This window comes from Python bivittatus, unplaced genomic scaffold (assembly GCF_059951505.1).
Source record: "Python bivittatus isolate LINGU-HERP-01145 unplaced genomic scaffold, Pbiv_v1 ctg000690_np1212, whole genome shotgun sequence".
In the NCBI taxonomy this organism is placed as follows: Eukaryota; Metazoa; Chordata; class Lepidosauria; order Squamata; family Pythonidae; genus Python; species Python bivittatus.
The window spans coordinates 4,588,250-4,614,725 of record NW_028277096.1 but is presented as its reverse complement, the minus strand read 5'-3'; the positions used below and the strand labels follow the sequence as shown (position 1 = coordinate 4,614,725).

Sequence of the window (26,476 nt, the reverse complement as noted above, 5' to 3'; positions counted from 1 at the left end):
GGAACGTTGAATCAGGGTTTAGGCGACTACGGCGAACGCCGGTTAATATTGGGAGGGCCTCCTTGGTAGTGGCGTTCTTGAAGTGGTAAGGGGGCCGGGCTGGTTGTTTCCAGCCTGAGGAGGTGGCTGTTGTGGACGGTGAGCGAGTCGGGACTCTTTTTCGCGCTCCGACAAGGTGGGGATTCTAATTCCCAGGCGGGCTGGAGGGAGGGTAAGTAGGGGGATTTGCTTTCCTGCGTGGGTGTCCCGTGGAGGGAAATGAGACGATAGGAGCAGTTGGCGGAGACGCTAAGTGTGATGTATCGTTATGCCCAATTAAATTATCACCGATCTATCCAGTTTTTTTCTTAATATTGCTGTGTTGAATTACAGTTCTTATTTTTTTGCATGTAGCGGGATTAACGAGAGATGTAGAGAGAGCTTCAAGTTGGAGAAGGGTAGTCGGCATGAGCAAAACTAGCTTGTCTCCAAATACTCCAAAGTATTTACCATGTAAAGTTTGATAATGAAGAATCTGAGGAGGAAATGTCCCAATGCTGCTTAAGCATAACAGCAGTATGAATGGTTAATACTTATTTAGATAATTTAAATTGGTCATTGTGCTTAGGAAACACTGTTATGGTATCATATTTACACCTTTCTAAAATAGGCAAATATCATGAACTTTTACAAGGAAGTTTTATTCTTTTTTAAATTTGAAATCTTCATATGTTGTTGAATGTTTGATATATAAACAAAATGCTTAGATTATTTATAATTATCTTGTTTTGCTTCTTAACTGTTTATCACTGTGTTCCTTTCTTTTTTACTTTTGTTTATACTTTGGTTTTGTACTTTTTTGTAGTTGGGCTTTTTTTGTATTTGTGTATTATTTCTTAAACTGTAATAACAATAAAGGTAATTAAAATACCAGGAGAGCTTTTTGATTTTCCCTATTGTCATAGTTGGAGTTCATGGCAGAGGTGAGACTCAGTGGTAGCCTTTTGATGTTATGTGATTGATTTTTAAAATATATATCCTGCATTCCTCCAGGAGTTCAAGTATTTGTACATAACAGTCCTTCAAGACTTTTTTCCAATTTTGTTTCATAAGGCAGATGGGATCAGTCATTACCTCTAAGTGCAAAGCCACTCAATGAAATTACATAGATAGCTAAATGTGAATTTAAACCTGATTCTCCCCAGTCCTAGTTCAGTATCTTAATTACTGCACTATGTAGATCCTCCTTTTTGGAGCTCATCTCCAGAACTATAATATTATACCAACATTTAATAAAATTAGCTGGACTTATATACCTTGTGTAATGTAAGAGAAGATAGGTGATAAGGTAATACAAAGCATTTGAAAGGAAGTTCTTTTCAAAGTCTATTTGCATGAGCAAAGCAACCTTGATGGAAGCATTAAAGCAAGAATTATATTTACTAGCTTGCAAATTCTTTGGTCTAACTATTACATTGCTTCATCCTTTCAGCAGCACTGCTACAAAAACAAAGTTAACGAAGTTTGGGGATTAAATAAATAATTTCATCTACTTTGTACTATCTGTTATTAATAAAATAAAATTATGGTTGCTGTTATGCTTTGCTGCTTGAAAATTTCCCAGTGTTTTTTGGAAACAAGATGGGGAGACATGAATTTGGCTACTTTGAACATGTGAACTGGTCAGTATGCCCACAATATCTATTGTTAACAAGCTAGCTAAGATAGATAACCCTAATCTCTCCTTCCTGTTTCAGTTTTCAAAATGACATCCTTGTTGACTTGTGGCATGAAAATCCTCCCTACCATCATTCCATGGACAACCAGATTCTGTAAGTTCTACTCCTTTAGATAACCAAAATACCAATACAAGATTAGTTACTGGACTGTTATACTGGCATTATGTTATAGAGGTTTTGTTCATTTATAATTAAAAATAGTTCTTCATTGTCTTTTTTTGAGTTTCTGCATTGCACTTTTTTCTGATGTGGCAACAATCATATTAATGCATCATAATCCAAGTCCTGTTATATTATTCATTTTCTACTTTTGTTGTTTCTAAATGTTACATTCTCTCTGATCCTCTTGGCTCATGATAGGGTTATGGGAAAGCTGCTTTGTTTTGATATTTGGATGAAGATATTGTCTGTTCTACCTGTATTGTTATATTCTGATTTTCTTACATTTCAGCTTTGAGGTCTCTCAGCTGTTCATCCCAGTTATTTGCAACAGGTACAGAAAAACATACTATATGAATAATCTGATTGCACATCACTACTGTGCTTGATATACTGTCTCATAAATTAGGATATAAAATAGTAGATCTGAGAGCACGTGAATTAAATTCAAAACTTGTTCTAAAAGTACTATACTCTATTGGAAACATATTTAGGTGGTATGAATATTATTACAATGTGTTTGTGTGTTGCACACACATAAATATATTTTTAAAAGTCTGTTGAAGCTCTGTATTTCCAGATTTTATGCCTATCCATGTTTGACTGAAAACTGCAGATGGGAAAAACAAACAATAGATATCTTAACATTATTAAATAGAAGGAATAAATTGTGAGCTTTGGGGGGTTTTAGACAAACTTGGAAATAAACCCTACTGATCTTATGAAAATCATTTCATAATGTTTGAAAACCATTTTAATCCCTTTTCTAAACAACAGTAACAAATGAACAAATGTTTTTGTTTTCAATGATTTTATGATAATTCTTGCTCTAGTTTCTACATAGACTTTTTAGTAATAATTTATTATTTTTGCAGCTCAATCCAAAAGTAAGAAAACTCTAGCTAAAAATGGGGTGAAGAATATTGTACTGGTGGATGGTGTTCGCATTCCATTTTTGCAGTCTGGGACCTCGTGAGTATTAAATCTTTCCTTTGTATAACAACTTATAAAACCTAGGAAAATCTATTGGGCACTTTTGGGAGGAAGAGGAGTAAATAACATTGACACAGAAACAGCCAAATTTAAGGTTACTGTAATTTCTCTTCAGCTTTTAGTAAAACAAAATATATTCTTCAGGAATTAACAAGAAGATGCTTTTTTCTTTCTCTTCTAATCTTCAGGTATACAGATTTAATGTCACATGACTTGGCCAGAGCAGCACTGATGTAAGTAATAAATAAAAATGGAATAGATAGGCTGTAATTTAGTTCATAGATAGTTGTTTAGGGATGTTTGTTTCTTGTGCCTGAGACTCCTTCCTTCCTTCCTTCCTTCCTTCCTTCCTTCCTTCCTTCCTTCCTTCCTTCCTTCCTTCCTTCCTTCCTTCCTTCCTTCCTTCCTTCCTTCCTTGTTTTATCGAACTATGTTTGTTTGTTGTGATCAATAGAATATCTGTCATGCTTAGTCCCAATATAGATGAGAATAATTCACCTTCTTGTTATCTTCATAATGTACTTCGAATTCTTTCATCTGTTTTTGAATTTGAGATAGAAATGTCACCTTTTATGGACTTTTCGTTGAAAGAAGAAAAAAATAATATGATTTATGGTTTTGAGGATTACAAAAATGTGGACTAAGTGAGGGGCTGAAAGGATTTGTATAACATTTAAGAGGGAGGGAGGATTATAAGATTGTAATTATCTGTTGAAAACAAGGTCAGAAGTCATTGTATTTCATAACTTTAGTTTCTTTTCTTTTCTTTCTTTAGATTTGTCTTTACCTTACGTACAACTCTTAATACATATGAATTAAAAAATTGAGATAGAAATGTCCTAAATTTTCCTATGTCCTGTCCTGTAAGCTCTAGGGCTGTGCAATGCTTTGGATTCAGTTGGGAAGCAGTACTTTTGAATGTTAGGAGCATGGATACAGCTTTTCTCCGGACTCATTAAAAACTGAAGCAGCCACAGAGTCCTCAAAACAGAGGTAGCTGCTCCAATGAATTGCAGGCATTTACTGCATTCACCCTTTGTTGCATTCTGAACCATTTCTCCCCAGTCAAATCCAAAGCATTGTATAGCCCTAGTAATCATCTTGTGACTTATGCTTGTAGAATGAAAAGGACTGTTTCCCCAGTAATAAAATCTAGGATTTACAATTGTAATGCAGTGTATTACAATTCATATTCATATTTTAATGCAAGGGCTACATTTACTATTTTGCTTAACTACAAAGCAAGGTGGATTATGGGCTGCAGGAGCAAAACTGCACATGCTGTAGCAATGTGTGACTTTCCAAAATAACCTTTTTGCCTACTTTGGGAAGTAGTTTAGTGAGGGAAGAGTATTTTGAAACCTTCATGGTCTTTGGTAACTTCTAGAATTGGGAAATAACAAGGTGCTGGTGTAATCAGTTAAAACTAAAAGAGCAACAACAAAAATCCTATCAAGATTTATTTTGAATAGAGCTATCTACTCTGCTTCCCCAGATTACCTAGACTGATGTGAAACAAAATTTGGGTCATGGTTTTTGGAAATGTTTGGCTTCGGTGGTTGGGCTTCTGATTTTGATGATAGTTTGTCAAGCAGCTTCAGTCCAAAATGTCATACTGTAGTCAGTTGTGATTAAAACGTCTGCATTATGTAATTCTGAAAGTTTACTCAAATCTCAGCCACAGTTTCTACAGCTTTCAGAGATCTCTTTTAGAATGTGTATATTGAGCATTAATGGTGTGAGGGCCAAAGCCAGTAAGCCCGGAAATAAGAGAGTATGATCACACAGGCCCATTATCAAAACACTGTGCGGGTGCCCTCAGCATCCAAGTTTGAGAAATGGGTAGGAAGAAGTCCATTACTCTGTAAGAACTCAAGAAAGGCATGAGGTTTAAATCCTGGAGCTGACAAATAAATATGGCTAGATTCCTGGATTCACCAGTAGCTGATCTTCATTGTTGTAACAGCTACATCCACCTTAGTAATAAAAGCATCTTATCTATCTGAGCCTCATCTTTAGATCTTCTGCTACTAAACTTATGAATGCATTCCTAAAAACATTCATTGTTATGCCCAGGACTATCTACCAATAGAAGAGAATATGTGTAGCTCAGGGTTGAACTGTGGAGTCCTTGGGGTTCTCTAAGAACCCCAAGGACTCCACAGGACTATTCCCTGTCTCAACAAGGTTTGCTCATAAGTGCAAAATTGGCCATACATGTAATGCAGTATCCAACCCATAGATTTGAATTGCTCGATTCTTTATTTACTCTACTGGCAAGAAGATAAATACAGATGAAACAGAAGCTGTTGTAATAAATGTAGTTGCACTGACATTGTCTCACAAAACATTTAAATCCTTCATTTAAATAAAGAAAAATGCCTACTGGATATGTAATAGTGTATTTTCATAAAATTAAATATGTCTATAAAAATAAAAATACATTTCAAACATTACTCTTCATTGGTGAAGAAGATTCAAGATGATCTGTCAGTTTAGATTAGCTATTTTTTTTAAATGCAGTGAAAATTAATTTATTCCTTAAAATAAATATAATTGTATTAGATAAAATTCTTACTTGAATGACAAGAATTTGAATTTAGATTTACAGTACTGTATTAGGAACTATTTTAAAAAATAGCATAATAGCACAAAATATTCATTTATTTTGTTAATAAATAATAAAAATAAAATGTTTCTGGGTGGTTCACAATATAAAAAAAGGTACAGCATTAAAAAAACCAGCACTACAATCCAAGTAAACAAAATAGTGTCAACCCAAACAATATGCTTTATATAGAAGCACATCTAACAAGGGGGCCACGTGTACCCTACCCCAAGGCCTGGAAAAGCAACCAGGTTTTCAAGGCCTTCTGGAACATCATCAGGGTGGGAACCACACAAGTCTCTGGAAGGAACTCATTTAGAGGGCAGGCACCACCAAAACAAGGCACGTTTCCTTAGGTCCCAGTGGGTGGCATTATTTAATTGAGGGGACCTGGGATGTGCCAACTGTGCCAGCTCTTACTGGATAGGCAGGAACTATGGGAAATAGGCAGTCCTTCAAATAACCAGACCCTTTGCTACAGAGAGCTTTATAAGTAATAACTAGCACCTTGAATTGCACTCGGAAGCACACTGGCAACTAGTGCAGCTCACAAAGCAGTGGTGTCGCATGAGCATACCGAGGCATGCCGATCACTGCCCACACCTCTGCATTTTGGACCAGTTAAAGCTTCTGAGTGATCTTCAAGGGCAACCCATTTAGAGAGCATTGCAGTACAGGTAGTCCCCAGTTTAAGAACGAGTTCTGTTCCCAAGGTCTGTCCTTAAGTTGAGTTTGTATGTAAGCTGGAACAGTATTATAGTATAATACTGTATAAGTAGTATTGTGTAATGAACTCAAACCATTGTGTTTTTAACTCGAATCATTGGGTATTTAACTCGAATTTTGCTACAGTAGGCTCCATTCTTAACTAGGGGCTGTCTGTAAACTGGGCATTCTTAACCCACAGACTACCTGTAGTTGAATTGCAAGGTGACTAGAGACTGAGTGACTGATGTATGTAATGTGTTGTATCACTGAACATATAGGCTAGGAATTGGAAAGCTGTGACCATCCAGATGTTGATGGACTATAGTCCGAAATCCTGGGAGTTATAATTCAAAAATATCTGGAGGATCACAATTTTTTCATCCTGGTTCTAGACCAAGTTTGTGATGTGTCTAGCATGCCTGAACCAGCCAATGTGAAATAGCCAAAGCAGATAATGTTATGAGTTGTCCATTTGCCTTTATTGGCCATTGCTTTTGCTCAGGATGTGGCTTTTGAGAGAGGATAGAATCATAGAACTGTGGAGTTGGAAGGGACAGCAAGTGTCATCTAGCCCATCCCTCTGCAATGTAGGGGAAAGCTACTTCAACTATCCATGAGACATGGCTGTCCAGTCTCTTATTAAAAACCTCCACAAATGGAGAACCCACAGCCTCCATAGATTTTTCCACTGTTGTAAATATCCTACCACAGGAAGTTTTCCCTTATATTTAATTGAAATTGAAGGAGCTACAACTTATACCCATTATTTTAGATCCTGGTTTTTGTGGCCATGGAAAATAATTCATGACTGTCTTTTCTATAGTTTCCATTTATATGCCTGATCTCCCCTAAGTCTTCTTTTCTTCAGACTGAATAATCAAGTTACTTCAGTCTGTCCTCTTAGGGCATGTCCTCAAGCCCCTCTATCATCTCTGTTATCATCCTCTAAACCCTGGTTATGTTCTTGATTTGACATTCAACTCCCTTCTTTATCTGATCTGTTCCCTCAGAGGCTTGCTGAATCGGACTGACGTGCCAAAGGAAGCTGTTGAGTACATCGTGTTTGGCACTGTTATCCAGGAAGTGAAAACAGCTAATGTTGCTAGAGAGGTACGTTAAACGATAGAAGAAAAACTAGACTAATTTGGGGTGGGGTGGGGAGATGTGAATGAAGGGAGGTGAGATGAAGGAACTAATTTTCAGTGGAATCTGGCTTCCATGATTTAAAAAGGGAGGTGTACCTCTTTCTGCATTCTTGTAATTACAAGTAAAACTTTTATTTAATGGTCCCATCCGTTAAACCCCAAAGTCTGTTCAAGAAGGGGGAGGAGGAATGAGTACAAGTTTAAAAGATTGTAAAAATAGATAATACAGATAAAAAACCAAATATAAACAGTAAAACATGGATGGATGGTCACCAAATCTAAAATATCATATCACAAAGGTGCTCTACAACCTTATTAAAAACTTATAATACTATAAAACATTTCATATCCATTTTCTAATCAAAATATATCTTTAAAGGTATTTGGTTAACACAGTCAAAAATCATTAAAAAAAGGAAAGAGAAACTATAGGTGATAAACAATACATTGAGACAATGTAAATCATGGGGAGATTATATATCAAGTTAGAATATAACCTCTGAATCCATAATTTTGGCTGTGGCGCAATTCCATGATTAAAATTGTAGTGTATAAATGGTTTCCAAATGGAACTGAATTTTACATCCAATTTACTTTCTAAATATTAAGTCATTCTCGACATTGAAACATTCTTCCACACTTTGTGCATGCATTAAAAAGCTTACCTCTCATTTTGCCAGCTTGATGCACATGAAGGAATGTCTGCATCGGCCTCTTGGTTCTTTAAAGCCAGCAAAGCTTGGCGCTGTATCTGCCAATTTGTCTCCCCACCACCACCACCTGCCCCAGAGTAGAGCCACCCTCTGCCTTTGTCACTTTCTGTGCTATAAGCCTAATACCCCTTTTTCACCAAGCATGGTACTTTACAACTGCTGCCACCAATCTTCCTGCTGTCCCACTCATCACCACAGACTACCTAGCACCTTCCTACCTTTACCATTCATTTTCCTACAGGGGTCCCTATACCCCCACCTCCACCTCTACCCCATTTTTTCCAGTGCCTTCCTGCTGCTGATCTTCCTGATCATCTGAAAAAAGGGGTGACTCCTGTAAGAAATCTGCTCATTAAGGTTAAGGGAACCCTTAAAGCAGGCATAACTGCCTTTTTTTTTTTTTGCATAGAAGCATGCAAATGACAGGCTGATTTAAAAAACAGCAGAGATGGGCAAGTCTGAAGTACCTTTTAAATATTGTTTTCAAGGCGTGCTCAGCCCTAGCCTATTATTTCTCACTGCAGTACAAAAGTGGACTAGGCGAGGTTCATGAAGACATCATTGTTATGCTTTGGACCAGTCACTCTCTCTCAGCCCCAGGAAGGAGGTAGTGGCAAACCAGTTCCGAAAAAATCATGCCAAGGAAACTGCAGGGACTGGTCCAGGCACTTGCCAGGAGTCAACAGTGACTTGAAGACACACACACAAACAAAAAAGCTTGCTGAAAGGACATTTGCTTAGCTATGGCTCCTAAATGCAAGAACTTGCCTAGGGCCCAAACAAACTGTCCAAGTAGGATAAAGTTAAGAATGTGAGGATTAGTTGATCATTAACCTGATATCCCAAAAGAACTAAGTTCAATTCTTTAGGGTTAAGTAAAGTCTTACGCATGCATACTCACAGATGTTATCCTTTTTTCTCCCATTTGATTCTGTCTGGTTTTGATGGCAATGACTCTGTTGTTTTGAATGCTGGGACTTGTCCTTTAACTTGTTGACAAGCTTTTATTCATTATTTGGTCTGCTCATAAACCTCAAGCATGTCAATAATCTCTCATTTCTGACAATTGCAAGAACATTCATGTTTGACTTTCTAAAGCTAAGCAAGCACCTGGCAAAACTTTTAACATCAAAAGCCCAAGAGCTGCCATTTTTTAGGAGAGCAGTAAGACATCATAGTAATTGGTCACTGCTTGCATTTATCCTGTGTGTTGCTTCACCTGCCACCAGTTTTTGCTTGTCTGCTTCTCTGCCTCAGCAAGTATCTTCATTTTAACTTTCATGCTGAACTTTACCCCAGTTGGCTGTGTGTCAGTGAAGCACTGTTGTGGTGTTGTGGTATTGTGTAACCAAGGATACCTTACTTAGGGGTTTTACTGTTGAATCATAGAAACCCAGAAGCTCTCTTATACTAAACTGGAGCATTATTTCTTCTAGCCCACCTCTGAATATTCTGCCTATTCCCTGTTTTTCAAGTTTTCATACTGACCCTGGCCATTTGAAGTCCTGCTACCTAACAGCCCCTTAAGCAAAGGTTAAGTGCTCTGCCAACTGAGCTATGCTCCTTTGCTGTATCATGTCATAATTTCCATTACTCCCACCTTTTTTTTTTTTTTTTTTGAAGGCAGACAGGCATTGGTGGTAAATTCTCTCTTCATATTTCCAACATCAGTAGAATGTCCCTGAGAGGGCTTCATTTCAGTATGGGTGGCTAAAACAAGATTCATGTTACCCTTTCACATTTTCCAGATCAAAAATACTTCAGCATTCCTATCCACTGTACAATCAGGTAACTGGAGCTGGGGCAGCATTTTCTCCAGTGATCTCAATAAAGGAAAATATTCAGAGTTAAACCGCTTGCAAATCTCATTAATCTTTTCCTGGCCACTCTGGGATTGCTCCTATGCTGGTTAGAATGTGTAAAGGGCCTCTTACATATGGTGCCTCTGCAGTTAGGCCATAAACCTCCAGAGCATTTTATCCAGATGTTTGCAAGCAGAGGCAGCCAGATAGCCAAGATCTTTTGACTCTGATTTGTGGAATTGGCCATTTGGCTATTGCAAACAAATGAATTTCTTAACCTATGGTTGCTGTGGTCTCAACTTGTTTCCTGCCCCCAGGAAATTTAATATGGTGAATTGGATTCACATATTTCATAGGTTATTATTTGTTTAACCATGGTTTGAGTAAATTATCAGCTAGTTCATACAACAGGCTAAGCCAAAACCACAAATTATTATTAGTATGAGGTGTGAACCAGCCATTCTGTTTCTCAGCGAACAGAATCAGTTGCAGTACAAAGAGTGATCATAATTAACAAGCAGAAGCTCTGGGTATATTCTATAAAATGCTTTTTAATATTTAATTAATATTGATAAACCAAAAACTATTTGTTTTATATTGATGAAACAGAAACAAACCTTATTGTTGACTGTATGAAAAGTTCAAAGAGCAAAAGGCTTCTATTTTTACTCAGCCATGGAATACATTAATAAGATCCAGTCTCTCAACCTCAGTTTCTCTGCAAGATTCTTGCAAAACCAGCTGAGCTGAAAACTGTGGACTGCATTGTATCATGAGAATTGTAGAAATTAGACATCTGTCAATCTTCTGATTTGCTTTTTGACTTCTGTGTAGGCTGCCTTGGGAGCTGGCTTCTCTGACAGAACTCCTGCTCACACTGTCAGCATGGCTTGCATATCTTCCAACCAGGCAATGACAACTGGTATGTTACCCTGTTTGAATAATTAAGGAGCATATATAAACAGGCTGTAAACATCCAGGGAAGTTTCATATTTCTCCAGTAGGATTCAATATTATCTCTGAATATTCTAAGTCAGGGAGGAAAGGAAAGTAGAATTTATTCCCTGGAAGATGTTTGGATATTTTGAAGTATGTTGGCATGTGATCTGCTTGGCCTTGCGTACAGTAAAAAATTAAATATTAGTCATGGTTACAAATTCCTGGACCTTTGCACCAGGTTTTATTGGTAGGACAAAGAATAAAGTACTAAGCTTGAAATGTCCTCAGCCTTCTGCCACGTGGAAACTGATTGTCATCTGTTTTATCCAACAGCAGTCATCTCTTGTAAAAAAGAAAAAAGGCATAAAAATCTATTTCTGATTTAAAAATGCTAAGAAAACATTTACATGGCAGTTACAGTCCAGAGTAAAAAATTTAAATCACTTCAGCAAATTTCATTCTTACAAATTGATTTGTGTTGTAATTTTCACACGCCCAATTCTAACAGGACGTGTAACAGATTTTAGTCAGCCCCTGAGTTTACAAATTTGGGAGATCTAGGCAAAGGATAGGATCAAGTAAGCAAATGAATGGAGCATATGAAGAGACCAAAGTTTAAAAGTGTAAATGTGTCATATAAAGTAGAAGCATCTAGGCCCAGTTGGATTGTAAAGATGGGCTTTAAAGTGACTTTTAAAAAAATACTTTAGGAGAGAACTGATATCTGCTGAATCCTTAATTCTAATGTTACTTTATTATATGCTGTCCCTTGTATTCTGCGTGAAAAGTTCCATAATTGCTGGAACTGGCTTGTGGGATGATTGATACTGCTTCCCCCATCTTCTTGATTTGTATATTGCTTTTATAGATTTGTTATTTGTGTTTTAATCAGGGGGTATTTATATTTTTATTGTTTTTATTGTTGGCTTTTAATTGTAAGCCACCCAGAGTCACCCTCTGGGGGAAATGGGTGACGTATAAATTTAATAATAAATAAAAAATAATGTGTAAGAAGAACAGGGATGGGAAATGACCAATTCTGAAGAGCATACAAAGTAATTGAAGAGGAAGGCATTCTTTCAGTCAGGAAACTGGTAATTCACATGCATGTACCTTCTGATTTTTATAGGATTTGGCTTCTTGGCATCTGGGCAGATGGACGTGGTAGTTGCTGGTGGTGTTGAAATGATGTCAGATATTCCTATCAGGCATAGTCGGAAGATGAGGAAGACTATGCTTGGTCTTACAAGAGCAAAAACCTTAGGCCAGAGGTTGTCCCTGATCTCCAAAATCCGTCCTGATTACTTTGCACCTGAGGTAAAAGCAGGAAAAGACTTTCATTTCACTCCCTGCCTGAGTAACCAATTTAGAAAATGAACAAGGATAAATGGAATAAGAATCAGCTAGAGAGCATACTGTGGCCAAGGATGGTTGCTGACTGTATCTGTCCCCTGGGTACCACATCTTCAACTTTCATTCATCTTGGTCTTGAAAACAAACAGTTTATAAAAGTAGTCAAGGATTCAAGCACTACTACTTGCTTTGTATCAGCCATTATGAGAATTCTGAGGAGAAGAGAATAATGCCTGCATGCGAGGAAAGAGATATCCTGTCAAGCTCTTAGCAGTTGTTCACAACCAACCCCCCCCCCCAATTCTTATGCAGTCTCATTTAACCAGATTGATTGAAAGGGGAAAGAAATTTGTTACAGAAAACTTGGGGATTGGATATATTTAGTTTAACATTTAATTTATTTCTGTGCTTGTTGATCTTTTTACTGAACATCTGTTAACATTCTGGGGAGATGGCTACCTGTATTCCTGATAAAGGAAGAATGTGCAGATGTTCTTTGTAATACTTTGCAAGCTGTCTCCCAGGCTTTGAGAAGTTCATTACATAGCAGAGCAAAGTGAGACTGAGGCTGATGTATGGAATTCCTTTGCTGAAGGAAAAAATAGGTTGAGAGAGGAAAGAGTCATGACCAAGTTTGTAGGTAAAGAAGCTTAGGAGGAAGAGTAGATGAAATGGGAGATGGCAAAAGATGAACAAGTGTACACCATGTTATAGTACATATTTTACATTGCTAAATCTTATGGATTTACATTCAGCTATTAGGTTATGAAGCTGTTTGAACTGAGTTTAGGGAAACTGATCTTCACATATAACATTCTGGCTAATTCTAGCTCCCTTCAGTGGCAGAATTTTCCACCAACGAGATCATGGGTCATTCAGCAGATCGCCTGGCAGCTGCATTTGCTATTTCGCGTTTGGAGCAAGATGAATATGCTCTCAGGTCACACAGTCTGGCCAAGAAAGCACAAGATGAAGGACTTCTCACAGATGTGGTAGCATTCAAAGTCCCAGGTAAAATGATTGTTTAGAGGAACCTGTTGCAGTGGTTCCACATTCCAGATGGAAAGGAAGGAAACATTTTTTGTCTCAGAATGGCTTTTAGTTGAAGTAATCAGCTGTATAAAGAAAGGGAGCTCTTAAGGATACGAGAGACAAAATCCTGTTTTTACAGATACTAGGTTTTTCTCCTCTTCTGCTTTATTCTTCCCCTCAATTAAGCAGACTTCTCTCTTCCTAGTTTATGGAACTCTTCAGTGGATGAGTTAAGACTCAAACATATGCTTTATCTATGCTTAATTCCTGCATTAGTTCAGCCACACTCATATAGCAAAAAAAGGAAATTAAAAACTTTGCTGATACCCTATTTAACTTGGGATAATTTTAAGTATTTGTAGGAGCAACAAAGTACATTTTATATTTAGGTAATGCAGAACAGCAAATTTTCTTTAAAGATATGTGTAGCTTCATCCAATTCAGTAACAAATCTAAGAAACAAAATATCCATTATCTCTGGTCAAAATGTTGACTGAATGACTCCTGTTAAAATGCTAGTAGTAAGTCAGTCAGATGGGCCAGATTCAAGTCCAAGCCAGAGGCTGTGCTGGTTGGGGATTATGGATGTTGAAACCTAGTATGTGTGAAGGGCACCAAGTTGGGAAGGGCTCCCTAAAGAGAGGCAAAGTGACAGACTGGAAATCTTGAAGGTGGAGGAGAAGATGAAGTAGAGGAAGAGAAGGAATAGTCCATAGGGAATAAGGGGAAAACATGTAGGCGTGCAAGAGCATGAGTTGCAGAGGCTGCAGTCAAGAATTGCAGAAATGAGGAAGAATGAACTTCACAGGTAGACTTTCAACACACCAGATGTATCTTGAGCCTTAGGCCTCTTCACATGTTTGACTCTTGCAGGGAAGGACACTGTCGTGAAGGATAATGGAATCCGACCATCTTCATTGGAAGAAATGGGTCGACTGAAAGCTTCTTTTATCAAACCATATGGGACTGTAACAGCTGCCAACTCCTCTTTCCTGGTAATACGCTTGTACTTTTTCCTCTGAAAAATATATTCTGAAAGTTCTTCACTATACAACAGAATCATAATTGCTGAAACTTTAGACTGGCATTTGCTTTTACTCAGAATAAGTTACAAAGTTGATTCAAATATAGCACCAAGCCAAAATCTGGCTTTCATGAAGGACCCTTGGCTATTTCTCAAGAGTTTATGGTTGCATCTAAAACTTGCATATGGTTATGTGCCACTTTATCCAGGGTTTGACAGTGATTTCTCATCCTAGTAATGCAGTAACATTGGGAGGGATGAGATGGATTTGGGTTTTTTGTTCACTGGGTTAAGGATAGTAATGGATGTGGGAGACCTCTGGGAGGCAAGTTGTGCTCATCCCCACTCAGATCTCTCCATCTTCCTGCAAAATGGGTGAAAATGCCATTTTTCAGGCTGATTAGGGGCTGTTTGGCATTTGGGGGAGGGGTTAAGACTTTGGATACCATAGATGGAGAGTTGAGGTGCTGCATCATAGGTTGCCCTTCTCTGTGCTAAGACAAGAGTTAGGTTTCTACTACATTTTGGATTATAAACTACCGAACCTTATTTAGTCTTGTCTAGCATGTGTGAACCTAGACACAATGCCATAAGCAAACAAGACTAAAAAAGGCCTGTCTGCAAGTTATACAATATATATCCCTGTCACACTGATTCTGGTTTGGATTGATTCAGCAATGAATTAAGCTGTTTTCCTAAAATCCAAAACAGTGTGGTGTGGCTCATTTTCCAAACCAGTGTGGCATTGAAAATATCTCTGCTCAGCCCCTAATGCCTTCCTCATCAAGTATAAACTTGGTATGGAAATAGAAGATGTGAAAAAAAGAAATGAGAAAGAAGATGATTTTTCTCTTTCCTGCAACGATGGTAGTGGTGGTTGTTCAGTCATTAAGTCATGTCCGACTCTTTGTGACCCCATGAACCATATCGCGCCAGGTCTTCCTGTCCTTCACTGCCTCCCTGAGTTTGCTCAGTTTCATGCTCATTGCTTCAGTGATGCTATCTAACCATCTCATCCTCTGCTGTCCCCTTCTCCTTTTGCCTTCAACCTTTCCCAGCATCAGGGTCTTTTCCAAAGAGTCCTCTCTTCGCATTAGGTGACCAAAGTATATGAGCTTGAGCTTCACAAAGGGCCTTGGTAGAACACAACCTATGGAGAGACTGCATTGGGGATGTGAAGGAATTGGGGGGGGGACTGCGGTTATCATAATCAGTCATTAGGCGCAACATCACATGATTGCCATACGACCTCCTGCCAGCTTCCCCATTGACTTTACTTGTCAGAAGCTGGTAGTGAAGTCACAAGTGGTTTTCACATGACCACTGCAACGTCATAATTGCAAGATGGTTGCCAAGTACTTGAATCACGATCAATTGACCATGGGGACGCTGCAACAGCGAGAACTACAAGGACTGGTCATAAGTCTCCTCGTTCAGCACTGTCATAACTTTGGTCACTTAACGAGTGGTCATTAAGTGAGAACTACCTGTAGTTGGTTATTTCCTTTTTTCCTGTCGCATTTGTCACACAGTCACCATATGGGATATTCAACACCTTTCAGGCTACTTGGGGTCTTAAAATTTCGTGGCCCAAAACTCCTCTACCAAGCAATAAATATCTGGCTTTTTTGCATCTTTTTGCTTTCCTCCATGTTTGTTTTTTTTTTTTTTGGTCTGCGCTCAGTCATTGCTGACCCTGCAGTGACTGCTTGGACGAGTCCTTGCAGTTTTCAAGGCAATTGTTTTTCGGAAGTGGTTTGCCAGAGCCTCCTTCCTAGAGCAGAGCCCAGCTGGCGAGCGCAGGAGGCGGGGTTTCCGTTGCTTCGCGCCCTTTTCGGGCGCACGTGGGTTTTTTTTCGCGCTTACCGGCAACTGCTCCTGACTCCTTTTGCAAGGCGCTGCCAGCATTTTTCCTCCCACCGGATTGAGAGTACCCATTTATCTACTCACGTGAGTTTTCGACCTGTTGGGTTGACAGGAACTGGGGAGGAAACAGGAGCTCACCCTGTTTAACGTGAAGGCTGGACTCGAACCACTGAAGCGTTGACCATTTCTGGCCGGCAACTTTCAGCGTCATTAAGCCGCTGCGCCACCGCGTCCCCCTTCTTCCATGTTACCTGTTGTTTATGCTTCCTTTCCCCTCAAGCTTCTTACTGTTATCTTTTCTTCTCAGTCTTTACTTGGGCCCAACTGGTTCTTTTCCCTTCAATCATCTTAGCTCTGGGCTTCTTCCTGGGTATCGGTTTTAAAATCCAGTTTTGCCTTTCTTGGATGTAAACCCACTTACTCTGCAGTATGCTGTTTTGTTTTGGTTTTTTTACATCCCTGCAGTTGCGGTAATGCTGAAAACTGAATCAAGAGACAGGGGGATGGACCCTTACGCTGCTTTGGGACCTGATAGCATTTTTATATTGTCTCTACAGACTGATGGAGCATCAGCGGTACTCATGATGTCTGAAGAAAAGGCTTTGGCGATGGGGTACAAACCAAAAGCCTATCTCAGGTGAATGGAAGCTCTCCCTTCGTTTTTCTCACCATCTGTCATAAAACCATGGCCATTATCTCATGTATCGTGTAACCAATCTCTCTTCTCTTTTTAAAAAATTATTATTTAGGGATTTTGTATATGTATCCCAGGACCCAAGGGATCAGCTTCTGCTTGGGTAAGTTGCAAATTTGGGATACTTGACCATAAAAATGGAAATGTGTCCATTTTCCAAATCATTTTATTTGTAGACATCTTATTCCTTCTTTCTTAGTCCTAGGCAACTTCATCTGCCCTGCAGGCAGGTGCAGTGTTTTTCAAACTGAGGGTCACATTTGATCTTTAAATGGCACGTTGGACATCACATTAAAAATACATAGAGCCGAAACAGACTGAAAACTCTATATGAGTTATTTTGATGGTGATGATGATGATGATGATGATGAAGATGATGATGATGATATGCCGCTTGACTCCCAATTAATTACATAACATTTAGTATGATTATTCCCTTTGTATATAATTGTTTTCCCCTTTTTGTCACATAAATGTTTACTGGCAATTTTTATTGGGGGGACTGGTGACTACATTAGTATTTCAAGAGGGGGGCTTACCACCCCTTCCACAGAGCGTCTGCCACTTGACTTTTGAGAGTTGCTGTAGCAGCAGCATTTGTGACTAGTCCCATTCAGCTAAGAGTCTCCAGGATGCATGAACTCAACCCTCTCTTCCCTTCTCCCACACATCCTTCCCTATCCATGGTATAGTGTTGTACTGACATCAGTCCCATCCAAAAATCATTCCAAAGAGTTTACTGTGCTGGAGTAGACAAATACTGAGCTGTTGACTAATGGCCAGACATACCAACCATACTCCAGTTTGAGTGCTTACATTTTGTAACTGATACTTGAAGCAGCAATGGCTGAGTCATATAAACGCAAGTCTCCACAGCTTGTAAGAAATGGTATAAAACCTTCCCGAATTCTGAAGCCGTCCTGGTTAGGTGCCCTAATGGTTTCTTATTCTCCTCACTCATCTCTGCTAACATACCCAGTTTGCAGCAAGCATTCTGTTCCCATTTCTGTGCTGCACAGCTTCTGTTATATCACCAGGGAGATAAACCTTTAGTTACTGTAGAAGTAGTTGTGTTCTCTACTCAGGGCTTTTAGAACAGAGATGGGTGGAATAGCAATTCTTCAAAGCTATTTAGAAGAGAGAGCTATTTTGTTTATTTCAGCCAAATAAAGGGAAAGGATGCCCTTTTATAATGGTGATACAGGCAGGCACAGCCTTCCTCTGAGCAGCTGCAGCCCTTCTCAGCCAGTAGGTTTTTCTCCTGTCCAGAAGGGGCTGAATGCAACTCTTGGCGTCTTTTTCTCTTAGGCCTGCCTATGCTACTGCCAAACTTTTGGAAAGAGCTGGCCTAACATTGGCAGACATTGATGTGTTTGAATTTCATGAAGCATTTGCAGTAAGTATTTCTAAAGCCACATGCAAAACAGATCGCTTTGTTCAGCATTTTATTATATTTTTACTTCTCCCAGTGATTATAGTTTTCATCTTAGGTTGATTGGTTATTAGTTATAGAGGGAACTGAAATACGCCCTTTCTATAAAAACAATGTTACTTTAAACACTTTAAACAGCTAAAAAGGCTGAATTAAAAGAGATGTCTTTCTAGTTTTTGAAAAAGTTACAAGAGTGGGGTCTCATTTAAGCTGTTATGGGAAGCTATTCCACAATGCAGGAGAAAGTCTTTTTCATCTAACATACAAATGTTAGCAACAAGACAGATGGTTATTCGGGCCTAATCCATTGAAAGCCTATGGCAGTGTTGTCCAAACTTGGCCACTTTAAGATGAGTGGACTTCAACTCCCAGAATTCCCCAGCCAGTATGGCTGGCTGGGGAATTCTGGGAGTTGAAGTCCACTCATCTTAAAGTGGCCAAGTTTGGACAACACTGGCCTATGGCATGAATATAGTGAAAGCATGGGAGGCAACCACTTGGGGCCCACAGGGACAATAGGTCCCACCAGGCTCCCCCTTGCTGCTCACTCCTTAGCTGTCACCCCCTGCCCTGTAGAAGGGAATACGTTGCAACGGTCCAGACTTCACCAGATAGTGGCCCATTTATGGTAGGGGCATCACTTCTGAGATCTTCATGCAGGGACCACTCTCCTTCAGAACAAAAGCCAGACTGAAAGTATGGCCTGCCTCATGTTTAGATTTTGAAAGAATCTGTATGAAGTCTATGGAAAGCCTATACAGGCCATGAAATTCTGACCCACGCCTGTTAAAGCAGTACACACATTAACATTAAATCCACCCCACCCTCCACACACACACACACACACACACACACACACAAATGCCTTGGAATTTCCAGCACCACTTGTGTCAGATCATTCCAGAGATTTTGCTGGGCAGGGGATGCTGACTCTTGCACACTCAGAATGAGATACAAAATGAAAACTATCAAATACAAGCATACAATAGGAACAAATGAAACAAAATTGAATGAAAGAGCGATAGAAGAAAAGAAGCAAGTGAGAATGCTGTAGGGCTGTGCTCTTAATTCCAGTAATCAAGAAACGGTCAGTATTACATACAGAAGCCCTAGTCCTTCTGCACATCAATTGCATTAAGACTGTATTGAATCCTGTAATTCTTTCTCTAAATCTTTTTTTTTTTAATACATTTGGGGCAAGGGCACACACTCCTATTTATGCACAGTCCAGGCCAAGTAAAGTCATACTGTGTCATAGTCTGGGCAGCTGTAACAACAAGGCTTCATTTAGTGATCAGGGCTGGGTTCAACTTGCTGCCTTACAAATCCATTGAATAGCCTTGTTGACATCTGAGTCATTAATCCACTCTCTAGAAATTGGCACATTTATCATTTATTACAGCATTGATATGATTCTGTTTATTTCAGCTGTTTTGTCCCATAGCCCATCATCACCCACGTTGGAAATGTCTTATGAGTCACCAGATTGCTTACTCTTGCATTTTGGTATCCTACATATTAATGGTCATGAGAATAAACCAGAAAAGTAGCAAAACACTTGTAATAGTAGCTGTTGTAATTAAAGTTTTGGCAATAATAATTTGTAAGTGTGTAAAATCTCAATCAGCTAGTTATTCACGTCAGTTCTTGTGTGGACACAACATATGCTTGTACTGTGGAAACTGCATATACTTTGTATTATTGCTGCAACAGAATCTTCTTTTCCCCTTCCTTTCCACCTTAGGGACAAATTTTAGCAAATCTCAAAGCCATGGATTCAGATTGGTTTGCCCAGAACTACATGGGCAGAAAGTCAAAGGTAAGATTTTGGTTAAGGTTTTACTGTGAAGTTGTATCTCCGTTACATTTCTATATTATGTCCATCTTCTTGTCTGGTTTCCATGCAGCCTGTCTTACTTTACCTGCTAACCTAGCACAGAAACCTCAAACAGGGCATGGTGGAAGTTAGATACTTCATGTTTATAGTTGTCTTTACTCCTTCCTGATGCCCGTTGTTTGCCACATGTAAGAAGGCTTATTGCTTCTCCAGCCATCTTTCAGTGACTGAAATAGTCATCAGCTGAGTTGATATGTTACCTACTCTGATTGTCTTCCACGCTTATGTTTTGTAACTTTCTTCCTTTCATAGGTGAAATTGGGCAATTTGTTTCAGAGCCTAAGTCTCATTTACTATTTTCCTGATTACAGATTGGAGTTCCTCCTATTGAAAAATTTAATAACTGGGGTGGATCCCTGTCATTAGGACACCCCTTTGGTGCTACTGGCTGCCGTTTAGTAGTCACAGCTGCCCACAGGTTGAAGAAGGAAGGGGGACAATATGGCTTAGTGGCTGCGTGTGCTGCTGGAGGACAGGTAAGAAGCCTGTTATGAGCCATCTACTATGACCATAGTTGCCTTGTGCTTGACAAGGCTTCCTTTTATAATCCCATTTCTCCAATGTTCCTTTTTCTTCTTTCCTGCCTACCGGGGGGTGGGGTGGGTGGGGGGAAGCCTTGTTTCTCCCTTGTTGAGTAATTTCAGTTCTTCTCTTGCTGCAGGGCCATGCAATGATTGTTGAGTTCTATCCACAGTAAGGAGGTGAAAATCAGCATGTGATCTTCGAGACAACTAATGTAGTAATAATGCTAAAAAAAAATACCTCTGGGCTTTCCTAGAAAGGACTCTCAGTGGCTTTTGTTAATATTTTCTAGTGCCTTCAAAATTTGTTTTACAGCAAACAGATAAGGCCACACAAGTTTTATCTGGATATTTATGTCAATAAAGTTTTTCTGCCACTTAACAATATGTAACTACTTTTTTCCTCCATGGGAACAGTATTGTAAGTAAGCATGCTCTGTTCTGTAAAGTTGTCTGGTAGTGAGCAATAAAGCAATATTTGCTATGCAAAGAGAATTGCTCTTAACAGTTTTGAAGCGATTTGCATGACAACATGGCTCTGAGGTTTTTAAAAAAAGGAAAAGCCCTAGTAGAGAGAAAATAATTTACAATGTTTGATACAGTATTTGTCTAACATCAGCCTTAATAAATGAGAAAGAAGACTGGAATACATGTGTGGCTGTTTCCTATGAGAATGTCCCAATTTTAGGATGCAGAAGAGCTGTAGTAGCTTCTCAGATATTTGCTGCTTCAGCAGTTCTGCTTTTGGGTACTTTTTTCTTCTACTGCTTTAATGGTAGCACATGCCTCCTTAACCATCTTGTTAGTTAAATATGTGAAGAGGTTTCATTTGTAACATCTCATCTCCCCGCCCCACCCTACCGATTTTCAGACTTCATTCAGGGTAGAATTGGGGGGAAGGTATTAGTGGCTGATGACCCACTTCCACACTTAGAGAACTGTCCTCCTCAGAAGAAAATTGTGGTGCTGGAAACTAAAACTGACCTGGATTTTGTCATATAGGTAGCCCATTTCTATAAAACCAGCACTGTGATCAGACTTCTGCCCAATATCCAGAGTTAAGTATTAGATGGAATTGGATCATGCTAAATGAAAATCAGATCAGTGGCTTAGCATGATATGTGAACCTGGCTGTTGCATGTGGGAATGTCTGGATTAAAGCAGTGCTGCACAGCTTTACGTAGGATTAAATGTTCCCTTTCACCACACCACACCACCCCCAGTCGCTAGTTTTGGAGTATTCCTCCAAAAGAATGGAGAAATTAATAAAACATAAATACCAATATTAACTTTATTTAATTCAATATAATGCTTTTTAAATTAACATGAACTCAGATTTTGTCTTAAGACCATTTATTCTTTAAAGGGGGGGGAGGATCTGGGATACTCCTCAAAGGTTATGTGCAGGTTTCATCCCCTAAGGGATGAACCATTCTTGGTATTGAAAAATCATAATCTTGGACTCCAGAATAAAAGTCATGACAGATAAATTCCTGAGGAAATAGACCGGGTTCTTGTGGCTGTGAGCCTGGCCACCTGTGTTCTGAACCCATGTCCCCCCGGTTGGTCAAGGCCTCTGAGGAGGTGGCATGTGGTTGGGTCCAAGTGGTGGTTAATGCCTCTTTGTGGGAGGGGGTGGTGTGCCCCCTTTTCAAGAGGCCATTCTTGGACCCAGTAGTTCTAGACAACTTCTGTCCAGTCTCCATCTGGATGGAACAGTCTCCAACTTCCCTTTTTAGGGAAGGTTGTTGAGAGGGTGGTTGGCACTCCATTCTGGCTTTCCTGGACCTCTCAGCGGCTTTCAGTACCATCAACCATGGTATCCTTCTGGACCAGCTTTGGGGGTTGGGAGTGGGAGGCACTATGCTATAGTAGTTCTCCTTCCTCCATGGACAGTTCCAGTCAATGGTGGGGGAGGAGAGCTTGAGGCCTAGGCCCCTGCAATGTGGGGTGCTTCAGGGCTCAAGTCTTTTGCCTCTCCTATTTAACATCTATATGAAATTGCTAGGGGAGATCATCTGATGGCATGGGGTGTAGTATCATTAGTATGCTGATGTTACCCAGTTATACCTCTCCACCCCTAGCTGGACAGGTGATGCTGTTGTGGTGCTGGCTGAGTGCCTGGAGGCTGTAAGGGTCTGGATGGGGAGAAAGTAGCTTCGACTCAACCCTGGCAAGACAGAGTGACTCTGTGTTTTCGGCCCCCCAGGCCCAGGTGATACTTCATCTTTGACTCTAGACGTGGTGGCACTCCCCCAGACTGAGCTTGTGCGCCTGCTCAGTCCGGGGAGCAGATGGCAGCCGTGGCTAGGGGGGCCTTTGCATGGATTCCTCTTGTGCACAAATTGTGCCCCTTCCTGGGCTGGGAGGCCTTGCTCACGGTCACTCAAGCCTTGGTCACTTCCTATTGGGATTACTGCAACGGACTCTATATGGGGCTGCCCTTGAAGACCACCCAGAAGTTACAACTGGTCCAGAATGCAGCGGTGCATGCAGTGATGGGTGCCCCTAAGTTTACCCATGTTACACCCCTGTTGCACGAGCTGCACTGGCTCCCAATTTCCTTCTGGTGCAATTCAAGGTGCTGGTTATTACCTTTAAAGCCCTGTATGGCACAGGACCAGGTTATCTGCAGGATGGTCCTCTCCCTAAGGACATCTGCCCATCCTACCAGATAGGATAGGGTGGACGTGCTCCTAGTCCCTTCCCTTAAATGTTGCCATCTTATGGGACCTAGAAAGTGTGACTTTTTTGTGCCAGCCCCTGCCCTATGGAGCACCCTTCCCACTGAAGTTCAGCAGACCCTCACTCTTTTAACCTGAAAAGCACTTAAGACCTGTCTTTTCCCCCAAACATTGGGACAGGGTGAGATTGACAAGAGGATTTTGTAGTGGACTGCATGTGAAAGTTTAACTATGGTGCCAGGTTTTAATATTTGTGGTTTTAATATTTTTTATTGTACACAGATGTTATTTTAACTGTTGGTTGTGAGCTGCCCAGAGTTCAGTACAAGGTGGGCGGCTACATAAATATTTTAAATAAATTAATTCAATTAAACGTGTGTTCAATTTTTCTGTATGCTCTACAAATTCTATTTTCTATTCCCCCATGGTTGGATATACAATCATGATGTTGAAAAAGGCTTTATGCGGATGGAACATTACAGCCATTTATTTTCCTTACTCTTTTCCCCTTCAGCTCCTTTTCTAGAAACAAGGAAAGCTGAGATGTTGTTGAAGAGTATTTAGAGCTAGTGATTGTGTCTACATTTTATTTTGTTAAGGAGATTGGGACAGTACACAGGCACATACAGCCCATTACTGCATGCGTGCAAATCCAAGTATCTTCATGTTAGTAGCAATTGTCCTGCAATTTAGTTTCTAGTTCAGTTGGGCATGGAAGGCCTAGTATGAATTGTATAATACTGTAGTTGGACTATCATTGGTTGATCTGCAGTCTTAGTTCCTTCTTAGATAGCATAATCCAAGTAGAATATTTGAAAATGCTAGAATGGTCTACCAAGTGTTATATTATCAACCATAAATATATATATTTGTTGGGGAAACAGCTTGTACGTATTTCATATATTGTTGGGACTTTTGAACAGAAGGACCTATCTCTATGGACCCCTTAGAAAGCAGTGTCAAACTGGAAAAGCAAGGCTAACCCAAGTCTTGGTTCAAGACTGCTTAAGGGTACCGTAGATACAACCTATCTCAGCAGACAATACTGAGTGTAGATGGACAGTCAGTCTTGTTTGGATGAAAACATCGGAAGACATTTCAGTGCACAGGAGACCAAACAGCCAGCTGAGGCTGCAAAGCAACAGGATAAAAGGCTCCTGTTCTGTGGTAACCCAACAAGCTAGTTTCATGCTCAGTGGCTGTAGAGGTGACCCTAAGGGCCGCAAACAGTATTTGGAAATTAATACTTGACCTCAAGACTATGCAGGGTTTGTCTGGAACAGACATCTCTGTTCATGGGGGCATTTGGATGGGCTTTTTGAAATTATACCACTCATCAGATCAGCCTGCTTTTGCCTGAAAGAGAGTTGTGACACAAAGGAAATGTTTTTGAATCACAGCTAACCAGACTAGAAGCACCCATACTAGTACAGTACCAGTGCTTGCTCACCTGTGCAGCCTGCCAATCCTGGTTGTTGAACTCAAAATCCAAAGTTTCACTCTTGCTCCATGAACAAAAATTGAGATGCAAGGATAACAAGAATACTGTATGATAAACTGGTTTATCGCCTGCTCAGAAGCCTATAGAGTCAGGAAGAAGTAATGGAGGGGGAATTCCCTACTAAGTTCCAAAGCTTCTTCCCACTTTGGGCTCAATGAAGATAAGAAACTTCACTTCACTCTGCGTCAGCAATTACGAGAATGAGGCACATAGCCCTCCCTGAAATGGCAAAGAAAACAAGGGTAAACTAGTCTGTACAGGCAATGGGGAAAGAAGTTCTTCAGGCTTCTTGAGAATATTGGCTATGCTTTCAAGAGGAAGGATTGGAGATTAAGCCAATAGTAAGGTCTGTCTCTTCTTTGGTTTAGGAAATTCAAATTAAAGGGCAATACATGCTGATTAAATGGGATGGAAAATTGAACTTATAAGAACAGTACAGCAATGGGGCGTCTTCCAAGTGGATGTACATCTCTGAGGGAGGATTCAACCAAGCTAGGCTTGGCTAGATGACATACAGCCTCTAGATTCCTTAATGAGATGATCTGAAGAGACAATTGCCTGATATGTACCCTCCCAGCTGTAGGTAAACTGCACAAGTGTTTCTGTAGGGTTCCCTCATCTAAAAGGAATGTACAGCGACTCCTGGTGTCCATATTGTAGAAGTATCTGCATTTGATACTTTCCGGCCAGCAAATACATCTTTCTAAACTCCCAGTTGGAAGCCCACTCATCCACCGCCATTGCATAGATGCATTTGCTCAAGTAAGATTAATTAAAATATGCAGGGATTAATATTAAGTAGATTTTTTTTTAGGCAACAGGCCATCTGACATGGCACCAGGACTTCTGTGTCCTCCCTCAGAAATGTATAAAAAACATTGGTGCCTACATTCACCATTTTACCTGGGATTTGGTGCTTTAGTTGGCAAAGTTGTGTCTGTCCACCCCTTGCCTTGAACCTGAAGCGATACAGGCAACATTGGACAGCTCCATTGTTAGAGGGGGTTGCACATGTCCTTCTATCAACCATCGGCAGAAGTTAGGTTTTCTCTGTTCTGGTCCTTTCTGCCCAAGTCCATTCACTTTAGGGAGAGTTTTATCTCTGCACTTCAGTGTTTGGTTCTCATTTACCTTTATGGCTTAACGTGGACGTGGCTCTGAATGTACACATTTTTATTTGCAGTTTTGCATAATGTACCTAGTTCTTGCAAAATATCTTCTCTAACATGATTCTGTATGTTATTTTTATGACTAGACACATTTCTGTGCAGACTGTTTCCTAATTATTTATTATTTATTATTTATTATTTCTGATCAGTGAATTCTGCTGAAATTTGCACTTTTCAGCATTTGACAGAGTTAAGTGTTATAATGTTACATAAATTTACACTCAAATATGTACATTCAGATGTTTTCTCCATAACTAACCTACATGTATCCAATGTTACCATGCAGTGTATCAGGGCTTGCTGCTCCTTGCACAGAATTACTATTGGCAAGTATATTGCACCAAAGCCACGCAACGTATTTCAAGAGTGAAACATCTAAAGCCAAACATGTCCATTCTGACCTCATTAGACATGCTCTGATGTTGAAACAGGCCATTCCTACTATGAAATAGGTCAGAATTGTCCATTCCTAAGTCAGACCACTTTCGGTAAGATCAGAATGGGACATTTTGTGGTCC

The 26,476-nt window shown here is 39.8% G+C and overlaps 1 protein-coding gene across 3 annotated transcripts; it reads left to right on the top strand.

Moving 5' to 3' along the window:
• Window positions 1-22: 22 nt before the first annotated feature.
• HADHB (hydroxyacyl-CoA dehydrogenase trifunctional multienzyme complex subunit beta) lies at window positions 23-23,661 on the top strand. 3 transcript variants are annotated; one of them, XM_007422347.4, is made up of 16 exons: window positions 23-175; window positions 1,737-1,811; window positions 2,170-2,211; window positions 2,753-2,849; window positions 3,059-3,103; window positions 7,197-7,296; window positions 10,681-10,768; window positions 11,915-12,102; window positions 12,969-13,149; window positions 14,044-14,165; window positions 16,618-16,697; window positions 16,810-16,857; window positions 18,063-18,150; window positions 19,931-20,005; window positions 20,395-20,559; window positions 20,745-23,661. In XM_007422347.4, the coding sequence occupies exons 2-16, from the start codon at window positions 1,745-1,747 to the stop codon at window positions 20,778-20,780; spliced, it is 1,422 nt and encodes a 473-aa protein (XP_007422409.2). In that variant the 5' UTR covers window positions 23-175; window positions 1,737-1,744; the 3' UTR covers window positions 20,781-23,661. The 3 variants fall into 3 exon arrangements, with proteins under 3 accessions (XP_007422409.2, XP_007422412.2, XP_007422410.2); XM_007422350.4 differs by having other exon boundaries at window positions 57-138; XM_007422348.4 differs by having other exon boundaries at window positions 57-211.
• The last annotated feature ends 2,815 nt before the right edge of the window (window positions 23,662-26,476 follow it).